The 13,151-nt window shown below is 46.5% G+C and overlaps 1 protein-coding gene across 12 annotated transcripts in view; it reads right to left on the reverse strand.

The window, feature by feature from the left end:
* Positions 1-13,151, reverse strand: part of ppfia1 (PTPRF interacting protein alpha 1) — a 35,110-nt gene that overhangs the window by 4,641 nt on the left and 17,318 nt on the right. For 4 of the 12 annotated variants that reach the window (XM_084682744.1, XM_084682746.1, XM_084682743.1 and 1 more), the window contains 12 exons: positions 11,966-12,189; positions 11,633-11,870; positions 8,450-8,479; positions 7,947-8,071; positions 7,541-7,710; positions 7,192-7,288; positions 5,760-5,841; positions 5,443-5,643; positions 4,500-4,562; positions 2,095-2,270; positions 1,433-1,530; positions 984-1,159 (listed from right to left, as the gene is read on the reverse strand). In XM_084682744.1, the coding sequence (XP_084538870.1) occupies positions 984-1,159; positions 1,433-1,530; positions 2,095-2,270; positions 4,500-4,562; positions 5,443-5,643; positions 5,760-5,841; positions 7,192-7,288; positions 7,541-7,710; positions 7,947-8,071; positions 8,450-8,479; positions 11,633-11,870; positions 11,966-12,189 (1,680 nt within the window). Of the gene's footprint in view, positions 1-983; positions 1,160-1,432; positions 1,531-2,094; positions 2,271-3,222; positions 3,250-4,499; positions 4,563-5,442; positions 5,644-5,759; positions 5,842-7,191; positions 7,289-7,540; positions 7,711-7,946; positions 8,072-8,449; positions 8,480-11,632; positions 11,871-11,965; positions 12,190-13,151 lie in introns of all 12 variants that reach the window. The other 8 variants (XM_084682749.1, XM_084682748.1, XM_084682752.1 and 5 more) reach the window with 6 other exon arrangements.

The raw sequence follows: 13,151 nt of genomic DNA on the forward strand, positions 1-13,151 counted from the left end.
GAGAGGTAGGAGGTAGGGATAGAGAAGGGTAGAGGGATAGGAGGTAGGGTTAGAGAGGTAGGAGGTAGGGATAAAGAAGGATAGAGAGGTAGGAGGTAGGGTTAGAGAAGGATAGAGAGGTAGGAGGTAGGGTAAGACAAGGATAGAGAGGTAGGAGGTAGGGATAGAGAAGGATAGAGAGGTAGGAGGTAGGGTTAGAGAAGGATAGAGAGGTAGGAGGTAGGGTTGGAGAGGTAGGGTTAGAGAGGTAGGAGGTAGGGATAGAGAGGTAGGAGGTAGGGTTAGAGAAGGATAGAGAGGTAGGAGGTAGGGTTAGAGAAGGAAAGAGAGGTAGGGTTAGAGAAGGATAGAGAGGTAGGAGGTAGGGATACAGAGGTAGGAGGTAGGGTTAGAGAAGGATAGAGGGGTAGAAGGTAGGGATAGAGAAGGATAGAGAGGTAGGAGGTAGGGATAGAGAAGGATAGAGAGGTAGGCGGTAGGGTTTGAGAAGGATAGAGGGGTAGGAGGTAGGGTTAGAGAAGGATAGAGGGGTAGGAGGTAGGGATAGAGAAGGGTAGACAGGTAGGAGGTAGGGATAGAGAAGGATAGAGAGGTAGGAAGTAGGGATAGAGAAGGATAGAGAGGTAGGGATAGAGAAGGGTAGAGGGATAGGAGGTAGGGATAGAGAAGGATAGAGAGGTTGGAGGTAGGGATAGAGAAGGGTAGAGGGATAGAGGGTAGGGATAGAGAGGTAGGAGGTAGGGTTAGAGAAGGATAGAGGGATAGGAGGTAGGGATAGAGAAGGATATAGAGGTAGAAAGTAGGGATAGAGAAGGATAGAGAGGTAGGAGGATTAGTTAGAGAAGGGTAGAGGGGTAGGAGGTAGGGATAGAGAGGTAGGGTAGGGTTAGAGAAGGATAGAGAGGTAGGGTAGGGATAGAGAGGTAGGAGGTAGGGTTAGAGAGATCGGGACAAGGATGAGAGAGGGACAGCAGGATGATCACCTGTGTGTTCTGCGTGGGGACCTGCAGCAGCAGTGCCAGGGCATTGTGGTCGAACGAGGCGTCTAGGGCCAGCAGCGCCCCGTGCACGCCACTCTCCTGCAGGTTGCTGCTGTAGTCCTTAAGCCCAATGGACTCCACCCAGCTCATCACACGCTCGTTGCTCCAGACCAGAACATCTGATGTTTGGTAAAGGGGACAAAAATGAGTGACATTGTTACCTTCAAAAAACTGACGCAGGGAATGTTGAAGTGTACGTGTGTGTTGATTTTGTCAGACAAATTGCAATGGAATTTATTTATTATTGTTTTTTTGCTTAAGATCGATTCCCTCAGATTTCTCGATGTTCTACTTATGACGGCAGACATTTTACTGTATAAGAGATCATGATGGTTGTTACCTCCATGCTTACAGCATGATTAGGTTGTGTTGGAGAACATGACGGCTGTTACCTCTGAGCTCTGACTGGCAGTCTTCTTGTCTCCTATCCAGCTCCTTCCTGTCGTAGTTCAGCCTCCTCAGACACATCACTCCACACTGGAAACTATTCCTGTTGACAATAGCCAAGGAACAGAGAATGTTAAATGCAATCAGTCAATCTTCTGAAACCTTACATTTTCATGCGCACAGGCACTTTCACTAAGGTAGGTTTAGGGCAGGGGTCCCCAAACTACGGCCCACCAAAGCATTTGGACCAGCTCTCTGAACAATGCCAGTCTTAAATTATTTGTCATTTTATGAAAAAAACAATTTTTACACTGATTAAAAAGTAAGTAGATGTTTTGATTTCAATATCAATGAATAGGAAAAAGGTTATGTACAATATTAATAATGCTCTTTTAATAGGCTATATATATCCTTTGATATGTACGAATGTATGGTGCATAACATAGTAATAAACTAATCTACCATAATAAATACATTTAAAATCATAATAAAATCTCCACAATAATACTGGTAGTTACTACGACCCAAGTAATTTTCTGTTCTGACCCGGCCCCACATCAAAGAAGGGAAAATTATCTGGCCCCCGCAGACAAATGTTTGGGGACCCCTGGTTTAGGGTTAAGGTTCAGTACGGTGAGGGTTTAGAAAGCCTCCCATTCTTTCTTACCTGTGGAAGCTGTCAACCATCTTCAGCTGCCCTCTGAGGTCCTTCTTGGTGAGGTGGTCCAGCATGCGGGCGTCCACCAGGGACTCCATGAAGTAGGAGCGGTACTGCGGCAGGCCCAGGCTGGGCAGCCACTCATTCCCGATCCATTCGTGGTTCATGTCGCCATACGCCAAGGTCTGGCAGTGAGGGAGGAACTATGTCACAGGGTGTGGGTGTTGGTGGGTGTGTGAGTTCATGGATGAGTGTGCACTTGAGTGTGTGTATGCATGGCAGTGAGGGCAAGAGTGTGCGACTGTGCGTGTGTGGACGTGTGGGTCAGCGTGTGGGTGTTTGGATGTGAGTGTCCAGTGTGTGTGAGAGAGAGTGTGTGGGTGTCTGTGTGGGTGCGTGTTAGCGGTATAGTAAACACTACTATTGTTAATTAGGAAATATAAACATATAAAGGAACGGTTGGGTCAGTGTATGTGTGCACACGAGAAATTTGGATCTAAGAGTAGAAACCCATCTGATCAGGAGAACATGGAGTGAGGGTTAGGGTGCTAACCCTAACCCTTAGTGAGTGGCTCCACTCACCACAATGGTAGTTAGGGTTGGTGTCATTCTGAAACCTATTTAATGTTAGTTAACCCACTACAATCATCCGTTTTGTTGCTGTCAAGATTTTTCATTGTCGTAACTACATGCTACTGAACTAATTATGGAATGCTGTCTAAAGAAAAAAAAATCTTCTAAAACTTGAATACAGTTGACAAAACTACAGATATTTGAAATGCCGGACAATAACTATTGGAAGTTAAAAGGCCATACTGCAAGCCACTTCAACTTTTCATAGTGGCAGTGAAGTAGTATACATTTGTTTGTAGTAAACATGAACCATGAATCAAGGTACAAAGATTACCATCTGTAAGAACAGATGTGCTCATGGAAGAACAGATGTGCTCATGGAAGAGTGTTCCTGACAGCTGCCTGGTTTTCAGCCCCCCCCGGTCCCCACAGTGAACAACCCCGGCTGACTTTAACCATGTCCTAAATTTACATTTAGTCATTAGATGTGTGCGTTCATGTGTGCGTGAGTATTCATACATGTGTGAACAGCGTGTGAAAAGCGTGTGTGAGAGATGTGCCAACCTGGGCCCAGCTACCCTCGTCATCCTCCTGGGGTTAGCATGTTAGCATTAGCAGGCAGAAAACAATCTGGGGTTAGCATGTTAGCAATAGCAGACAGAAAATAACCTGGGGATAGCATGTTAGCAATAGCAGAGAGAAAACAACTTGGGGTTATGGCAGCAAGGTTGGGTGTTAAGCAGGTGATCATGCAACAAACGCACAAAACAATTAAGGTTTAAAGAAAACTTAACAGTTTAATGCAGTATAATATACGTTATAGATTACTACTAAACATTTTTATTGAAAAGGTTTTAAGTGCAAGAACAAAACTAACATTTGGTTAAAAATGATGCGTCTATGAGGAATGACAGTAACAATTTCCATGTATGTAATCTAGATAATCTTACTATAAACCTATAGTTATGGTACATCATTACTAGCAGACAACTGGGTAAGTTAAACTGCAAGCATAGCATGCACACCAGGTTAACCACAACAAACATGCACATGCACTTGTTATATTTCCTCCAGAATAGTGACACTACAGCTACACTCAAAGAATCCGACATTAATGGCGAGTGTTGAAGGCAATCTCTTTGCTGAATCACCTCACATGGTTACTGTGGGTCGAGGCTTGTTTACATTCTCAGAGCTGATAAGCTTGAGAGGAAAACATCTACATGGAAATGGATGATTAAGAAGTTATGCTGTTACAATGGCTACCACAGTAGTCTCCTGTATGCCAAAACTGAGACTTTTCCCAGTGGTTTGAACACAACTCCCTTCCGGGTCTCAACACCTCTAGTATAAAAACTAGTCCAACACAGATTTCCACTACAAAAGATGACAATACTAGAACATCAGACTACCACCGGGGGGGGGGGGGGAGGAGGAGGAGTCTACACCACGGGGGGGTGGGGGGGGGGGGCGGTCTACAGAATACACCACTAGGGGGGCAGTCTACAGTCTACACCACCAGGGAGGTAGTCTACAGTCTACACAACCAGGGGGGTAGTCTACAGTCTACACAACCAGGGGGGCTGTCTACAGACTACACCACCAGGGAGGTAGTCTACAGTCTACACAACCAGGGGGGCTGTCTACAGACTACACCACCAGGGGGCTGTCTACAGAGACCACACCACCAGGGATGTAGTCTACAGTCTACACCACCAGGGAGGTAGTCTACACCACCAGGGGGGCTGTCTACAGACTACACCACCAGGGAGGTAGTCTACAGTCTACACCGCCAGGGGGGCTGTCTACAGAGACCACACCAGTAAGATCCAAAGACTAACCGTAGGGGGCGTGGCCGCCAGGCACTCCATCTCTTCATGTGTCACCCAAATGTTCCCAGTGGACTGATCATGTGATGCCCAACAAGAGGGTGAACAGGTGCAGAGTGAAGCATGAGGGGACAGGAAGCAGACGTGAGGGGACAGGAAGCAGACGTGAGGGGACAGGAAGCGGATCGAAGTGAAAGAAAATTTAAAGGTGTTCAAAGAGATTTATCCGGTGAAATGAGTGGTTCTCAAACTGTGTTACGTGGAGCTATACCTGGTGGCCACAAGACTCAATGTGAATTCTGAACAAGAAAAACACACTTTTGGTTATTTTTAAGAGGCCTAAAACTTTTAAATGTAAAAGACTTAATAGGTTTCACATTCCCTCATCTAGCTTAAGGTCATCTAACTTTTTAATTGGGGTAGCTAGATAGCTACCTAGCTACATTGTATGGTACATTGTAAGATTTCATATCAGTTGTGTGTGTCATTGATGTGCAGGGACTTCAGGATTTAGGCCAGAAACATCTATTTCTGGGGTTTTGTGAGTAGAATTTGAGGGGAAAAAACATATTTAATCAATTTTGGAATACGGCTGTAACATAACACTGTGGAAAAAGGGAAGCACTGTACCATGTACTGAAATATTTTTGTAATTATGGTGTCTACATTAAGTAGCTTTTTGAAAATTTACATTTACATATTATTTTTGTGTTTGCAACTGAAATGTCTAATTAAAACCATCAATTCAATTTGAAGCAATGGGTTGAGAAGCACTAGGTTAAATTATTTTATTTAAATAGAGTTTAGCAACAATCAAGTGTGTAAGGTGGTCAATAAGAAATTTAATTCCCAAGTAATGAGGAATTCAAACTGAAGGATATGATATTTAAATAGGAAATACATGTATTTTAAAAGACGAAGGGTGTTTGGGTCTGAGATAGTGCTCGTTCAGTACCGTTCTAGATGTGGGTGGTGCGGAGGGGCTGGTGAGAGACATGATCTCCTGGATAGCCAGACGCAGCTTGAGGCGGTGCAATGGGTTGCTGATGCCGATCTCTCTCTGGATCTCCGTGTCCGAAAGCGCAGACATGATGGCGCCGCTCTTCACATTGGCACGGCATGCCGCCACGTACCAGGCAGGCATGCCCACCCAAAGCTGGGGGGGGGGGGGGGGGGAGAGAACACACTACTGAAGGGGTGAAAAGGAAAGCATCTGGTGACATCAAACAAAATGTATGTGTGGCCTTTTCTGTAAGCTGGCGTCAGTCTCACCTCCAGCCAGACTACCACGGTGGGTCCGTCCCACTGGGCGAAGGGCAGGCCCAGTCTGCGAGCCTCCTCCAGCAACTCATGCCTGCAACACAACCAGCATCCACCTGGGTCTATATATATATATATATATATGCACACACAGTAAAACAGCCAACCAGTCATCCAGCAGTCATTCAGCAAACCAGCATCCAGTCCCGGCACACAGCGAAGAGAGAGAAAGCAACAAAGAAGGAGCCAAAACAGGGTGGAATAGATGTTTATCCTTTGAGTCATTGAGACAAAACTGGAGTAGGACTTCCCTGTAAAATCTGTTCTGAACTTGATGACATGTTTGCCTTGGTACGGTACTTGAAAGATTGTCTTCAAGTGACCTGCTTTTTATTATTCCAGCAGCAATGAGAAATGTAGGTGGCATCATGGAATAACTGACAGGATCCAGACCCTCTGAATGACAGTCCACACCTCAAGGTCCATTACCTGCTAGGGCTTGAGGAGGCTTTAAGGACATGAGACTTTGAACTTCATGAGCAAGATCTCATGGAGAACCTCCCCATTTGAAGAGCCCAGTCAGTGTCAGGAAGTTGTAGCCACTTCCCACAAGGATGTGTCCTGAAATGAGCTGACTGCAGCGGTCCTACTCCAGTTTACAGAAGAGAACCCCCAGGAAAGTTTTATGGCAGCATAAAAAGGGCAGGCACATTCCTGTTAGAGATCTTATTGGAAAATGCATCAGGCAAGAAGAATGTCTGCTTCAGAGATCATGAGAGAAGGGCAACATGAAGCAAAACCAGCATGACTTACCCAGTCTTTGGACTACAGATGAAATGAGAAGAGATGAAATAAAAAGGGGGGATTAAAAAATAAAAGTGAGCTGAAGCAAATGTAAGTGGTCTAACCCTAACCGCAAGCGATATGGCATTTCTTTATTCATGTGAAAGCCATTTTTTATGTTTTTTCTCCTCCCCCCTTAATAATCTTTGTAGGTGAACGGGTGGAGAGATTAATACTTCTACCCACTGGGTGTGAAATGGACTGATACAACCGGGAGACATTGTGCACAATAAAGCGAAGACAAGATTTCAGGCTGTGTGTCCACCAGTTCCTAGATCTAAAGGGTTTCCTTTTTCTATATGAGGGGCTGAGGATGATTGAACACAACCCCCCCCCCCATAAATGTATATTTAGCTGTTGCTACTGGAGTACACACAGCCTTTAATTAAAAGTTAAGGAATTACTCAACAACACCAAATACGGTTAGCCATTAGTAAGAGTGAGCACTTAACAGCAGATTGAATGATGCTATAACAAAGAAATGAAGTCCCGTCAATCAAAACGATCATGGAGATTACTCATTTAGAGTTGTTGTCCCCGTTTTCTGACTTCCCCCAGCAACATGATGTCCTCATCTTCATCTATGACAGGAAATACCTACTTCTTCTGCAGCCTCCTGTTCTTCTCCGCTGGGCCTCCCAGTGTCCCCATACCCAGCCCGTCCTTGGGACCGCTCTCAGACTCAGGGGTACCAGCTGCTGTGAGAGAAACCAAATTATAAGACCTGTTCACTACTGTCCCTCTGACTTGACCTATTCACTAATAGTCTTAGAAAACCTTATAGTTTTGTTCAAATTCTTGAACCAATAATACTCGTTTAACTGTACATTTATGGGAGAGGGGTGCTGGTTACCCCAGGCCTAACAAACTGTGGTTGTTGGATATTAGACACTTACACAGCCCCCTCACTTCCAGCTGCATCAGGACTGGGAACAAGAGAACAGACCAACCTTGGTTGCTGGGCTCCTTGCCTGGGAAACCTGCTCGACCCTTCTCTTTCTTGCCAAACAGACGTCCTATGGAAGACTTGATACTTTTCTTCTTGGCGGCCTTGTTGAGGGAGTCCTGGCTACTGCTACTGCTGCTGGGGTTGCTGCCCTGCCCGTCCTGCAGGTTCATCCTGACGACCAGGAGAGAACAAGGTGAGCCACACCTGTCCAGGCCACACCTGTCCAGGCCAGAGCTGTGGAGCTCAGCCTGGATGGCAGCCTGGCTGGCTCTGTACAGAGCAGAGGCTAGCTCAGCTAAAGAAGAGCATGCTGTAACGTTAAGTGTTATGAATGGCAGGAGACTGGAGCAGCAGTAGGCTTCAATCTCATCATTATGTGTGGTCATTGATCAGTGTGACGGTAGTACCCATGGATGTCCCGGATGTCCTCGTGGCTGGAGGTGTAGCCGGCACCCTTCCGCAGGTGCATGGAGCGCGGGGTGCTGGGTGGAGAGGTTTCACACCTGATGGTGGCCTTGTCGTCCTGGGCAGACTGAGGGCGAAACAATGGAACAACATTTTAATGATTGACAATGGGGAAAAAGTACAGTGGGAAAAAATTAAGGTTTTTAGGGAGAAAAGTTAATCTGGCCCTTCCTGTTTACTGGGAGCAGAGGAACCCCAGTATTCATTACCCAGAATAACATTTATTCATGCACCAAATGTGGAACAATTTAGAAACTGTGGATTTAATCTTTCATCTTTATAGGAATCTGCACTTCTGTACTTGGTTAATGGGGATTTCAGTTAAATAATATTGGATGTTAAATCCGGCTGAGAGGGGTGTGGGGGTTACGGGCATGGGGGTTAGGGAAGTGGGGGTTAGGGGCGTCAAGGAGGAAACAGCCAGAGGGCAGGTGATCTAGATTACCTTCCTGCGATGCTTGCGCAGGTCACTAGGCTGAAGCATGGCAGCAGAAGAGAAAGCAGAACATTAGTGATTACCAACATCACCAGCTCAAACACGCAATACTCACACACATGCAGTACACATGCACACACAATACACGCAAGATATTCACTCCCAAACCACATCAATCATGAGCATGTCCCAAACCCTGTTGAAGCAACTAAAACCACAGACAGAAAATGGGAAAACACACTCAAGGTCCAGGATAGGAAATGGATACAACCACTGCAAAGGGGAGTGGTGCAGTCCAACACAGGAAGTCACATCCCTCAGGAAGTCACATCCCTCAGGAAGTCACAGCCCTCAGGAAGTCACAGCCCTCAGGAAGTCACAGCCCTCAGGAAGTCACAGCCCTCAGGAAGTCACAGCCCTCAGGAAATTACAGCCCTCAGGAAGTCACAGCCCTTAAGTGGGTGCAGTCCAACACAGGAAGTCACAGCCCTCAGGAAGTCACAGCCCTCAGGAAGTCACAGCCCTCAGGAAGTCACAGCCCTCAGGAAGTCACAGCCCTCAGGAAGTCACAGCCCTTAAGTGGGTGCAATCCAACACAGGAAGTCACAGCCCTCAGGAAGTCACAGCCCTCAGGAAGTCACAGCCCTCAGGAAGTCACAGCCCTCAGGAAGTCACAGCCCTTAAGTGGGTGCAATCCAACACAGGAAGTCACAGCCCTCAGGAAGTCACAGCCCTTAAGAGGGTGCAATCCAACACAGGAAGTCACAGCCCTCAGGAAGTCACAGCCCTTAAGTGGGTGCAATCCAACACAGGTAGTTCCTTGATGTATTTATAGTCTCAGTTATGCAGCTAGAAGAGTCTAGGACTGCCATCTTTAAAATAGCTTTTTATTTATTTTTAAACACGTTCAATTGGTCTCAAAGTCAGGGTTGATAACTAAAACCACAATCCCATAATAAAACAGCCTGTATTAAATAGTACAGCCAAGACACCATTCTGTCCATCTTTCATGAAATCCTTGATATTGTAAAAAATCTGCCCAAAAAGTGTGACATTTGTTAGACATTGATAGTACAAATACATGTGCATTGGTACAGCAGGCAGTGTGAAAGCCTTCTGGACCTAATAGTATGAACATCTTTTGGGACTGACCAAACAGAGGTGAGAACTTGATCCCACAACCGTCTAACTCCTAACCCTATTCCACCAGACTGCACCCACCAGGGAGGGGCACCAGGATAAGGGGTACCTGGATGAAGCAGGGCACATAGCTATGGGCACGGCTGTTAACCCTCACTGTGGGGAAGGGGAGGTAAGCTAGCGTCTGGTTGGACAGGGAGATATAAGGGTTGTAGCAGTAGTGCTACAGAGGGACACTGTTAGACACACACAAGCCTCGGCTGACTGGCTAGAGACACAGACACACAAGCCTCAGCTGACTGGCTACAGACACAGACACACAAGCCTCAGCTGACTGGCTAGAGACACAGACACACAAGCCTCAGCTGACTGGCTACAGACACAGACACACAAGCCTCAGCTGACTGGCTACAGACACAGACACACAAGCCTCAGCTGACTGGCTACAGACACAGACACACAAGCCTCAGCTGACTGGCTACAGACACAGACACACAAGCCTCAGCTGACTGGCTAGAGACACAGACACACAAGCCTCAGCTGACTGGCTACAGACACAGACACACAAGCCTCAGCTGACTGGCTGGGCATCTCAAACACGCTCATGTAACGTCACTATGTCCAATCCCAACAGCCATAAGCTCATATTGTCCAAATTACCCGAATTTTCCGACGTCACGCAGTTTCCGGTCTTTTTGCCAGCATTTTCTTCCCACGATCGCCAGCAAAGTGTAAGTAGTATTACTTCATGGATATCAAACAATCTATGTGTCAAATTTCATGAACATATATGGACGTTTACATGTCTAAATACTATAGGAAAATTACTTGGGCGACAATCTTTACTCTGAAAAGTGTTTCTGTGTTGTCATCGTAGTGCTACTATGGGTTAGCATATAAGTGTTTAACGCTAGCTTAGCACTACTTTGTCTAGCCAATGAAAATACATGATCATGTGTGACGGGATCTGTAGTCGAGGGGAGGAAGGGACGGGGGCAGGCAAACACGTTTGATGTCTGAACAAAAAGTAGCAACAGCGGGGAAAACAAACAAATAATCGGAGCACTATCAGGTTTGTTTAGTACATCTGAAACGTTAAGGAAGATGATACCATGTGTGTGGGCTGGGACAAAGAGCTGGATGACGAGGATTATTTTAAATGTTATTTGTGTCCAGATTAATTTTGTATTTACTTTTTGTCTGTTTTGTATTTAAATAAATGTTCATATTTTCAAAGATTTGCACAAGTCATTTGTCTTTTTCTAACCGTCCTGTTATCTTTGACCCCATTCAATGGTTAACGCTTCTAAATATGATTGACTTTTGCTTCATATTTCATGACTTCCTAATTTAATGGGGACAACTGAATGAATGTTAAATTAACATCAATGTTCTGTACACATGCGGTATGCATCGGTGTTCTTTGGATAAAAGAGGTTTGTAGGTTTTGCGAGGGACTGACATGAAAAGAGTTTAACAAAACATCCAACAGGTGGTCTACACTCAAATTGAGCTTTTATTGCATAGTTTGGAGATGTTGAAGCGTGACATCTTATTGTGAAGGACATAACTACATTTCCCAGATATGTTGACAGCATTGATGGTCAGTTTGGTGACCCTGGACCAAGTTAATATCCCCGGAAAAACAGCAGCAGCGAGTGTTTACTACAAGGATAGAAGTCGGGTTTGGACAAGGGTAGCGCACGGCTAATTTACCGGCGCCAGCGTCTTCTTACCGGCTCTAGTAAAGGCTAAGCTAAATCTAAAAACTAAAACAATATTTAGCTTGAAAGGTAAGAAGTTAAAACTTAACGTGACATCATAAAATCAGCTGAAAACATAATACGTGATTTTTGAGGTGCTATTTTATCAGAATGTTAGCTAAAATCCGGTCGGGATTGGACACAGTGACGCGAGTGAAATTCAATACATTTTGATGAGAAGAGGCAGCTTAAGTGACAGAAAACAGCATGAGAGTGTTTTGATGGAGAGATCAGACAAACAAAGAGAAAGCCAATGACAGGAGTCTGTAGTGGTGACAGCGGTCCTCACCAGGGTCATGACCCCCATGCGGTCCACCTCTCGGTTGGGGCTGCGAGGGAACCTGCGGGGGGTGGAGTGGCCGGAGCCCGGGGGCGACCCCCCCAGGGAGGAGCCCTCTCCTCCACCCAGGGGCGGGGGGATGGAGCCCAGGGAGCGGAAGCGTCCCCCCAGGCTGTCCCCACTGCCCACGCGGCTCTCTATTTCCTCCGTGCGCATCGTGGTGCTATCCTTCTCCTCCTGGATCATCCTGCCACGGGAGAAGGGGAGATTGGTTAGCTGTACCCAAACCCTAACCACAGCTACACTGAGTCTATGTGAATAGGGTTAGCTATAGCACAGTACCTGATCTCGTTGTTGATGGCGTCCAGCTGTTCCTGCAGCATGAGCGCAAGTGTCTGAGCATCGGCCTGGCCCGAGGGAGACAGCAGGTCCACTGAGCTGAAGATGGTCTCACGGTCGTCCTCCAGGTCAGACACATCCATGTCATTCTCAAAAGCATGAGCCACGTTGGCCAGCACGTTGGCCTGCTGCAGCCTCTCCCACTCCTGCTCATTCAGAGTTTGGACCTGAGGAGAGGGAGATGGAGAGATGAGGAGGAGGGGAGATGAGGAGGAGAGATGAGGAGGAGAGATGAGGAGGAGGGGAGATGAGGAGGGGAGATGGAGAGATGAGGAGGAGGGGAGATGAGGAGGAGAGATGAGGAGGAGAGATGAGGAGGAGGGGAGATGAGGAGGGGAGATGAGGAGGGGAGATGAGGAGGGGAGATGAGGAGGAAGGGGAGAGATGAGGAGGAGGAAAGACGAAGAGGAGGAGAGATGAGGAGGAGAGAAGAGGAGGAGAGATGAGGAGGAGGGGAGATGAGGAGGGGAGATGAGGAGGGGAGATGAGGAGGAGGGGAGATGAGGAGGGGAGATGAGGAGGGGAGATGAGGAGGGGAGATGAGGAGGGGAGATGAGGAGGAAGGGGAGAGATGAGGAGGAGGAAAGACGAAGAGGAGGAGAGATGAGGAGGAGAGAAGAGGAGGAGAGATGAAGAGGAGGAGAGATGAGGAGGACATGATTAGAGGTTGAGAGTAAGGGGCAAAAGAAACAGAATGGGTGGAAAGAGAATGGAGAGATGAGGAAGGGAGAAGAAGGTTAGAAAGAGAATGGAGAGATGAGGAAGGGAGAAGAAGGTTAGAAAGAGAAGAGGGAGAATTACTAAGATCAAGAAACACACTTAGTGGAGGGAGGAGCATATAAACTTGAACAGAATAAAATGGTATCCAACATGGAGGGAAGTCTTTTCATTGATGACAGCCATTATCACTCAACACCACTGTCACACAGCCATTATCACTCATCCTCATCACCACTGTCACACTAACTTACTTGTCGCTGCTGACCACACCGGAAGCAGAAGGGAAAGAGACACAAAGATATTCAAATCTGATTCCAATTGTAAAAGTGGTTTGGTAGAAATCATAAGAACTCCTAAGGAAAATGCTCTCTATTACTTCTCCAAGTGATGGTCTACAGTACAGTGGACA

The sequence above is a fragment of the Hypomesus nipponensis genome, chromosome 19 (genome assembly GCF_054491055.1).
Source record: "Hypomesus nipponensis isolate SF chromosome 19, ASM5449105v1, whole genome shotgun sequence".
Lineage (NCBI taxonomy): Eukaryota > Metazoa > Chordata > Actinopteri > Osmeriformes > Osmeridae > Hypomesus > Hypomesus nipponensis.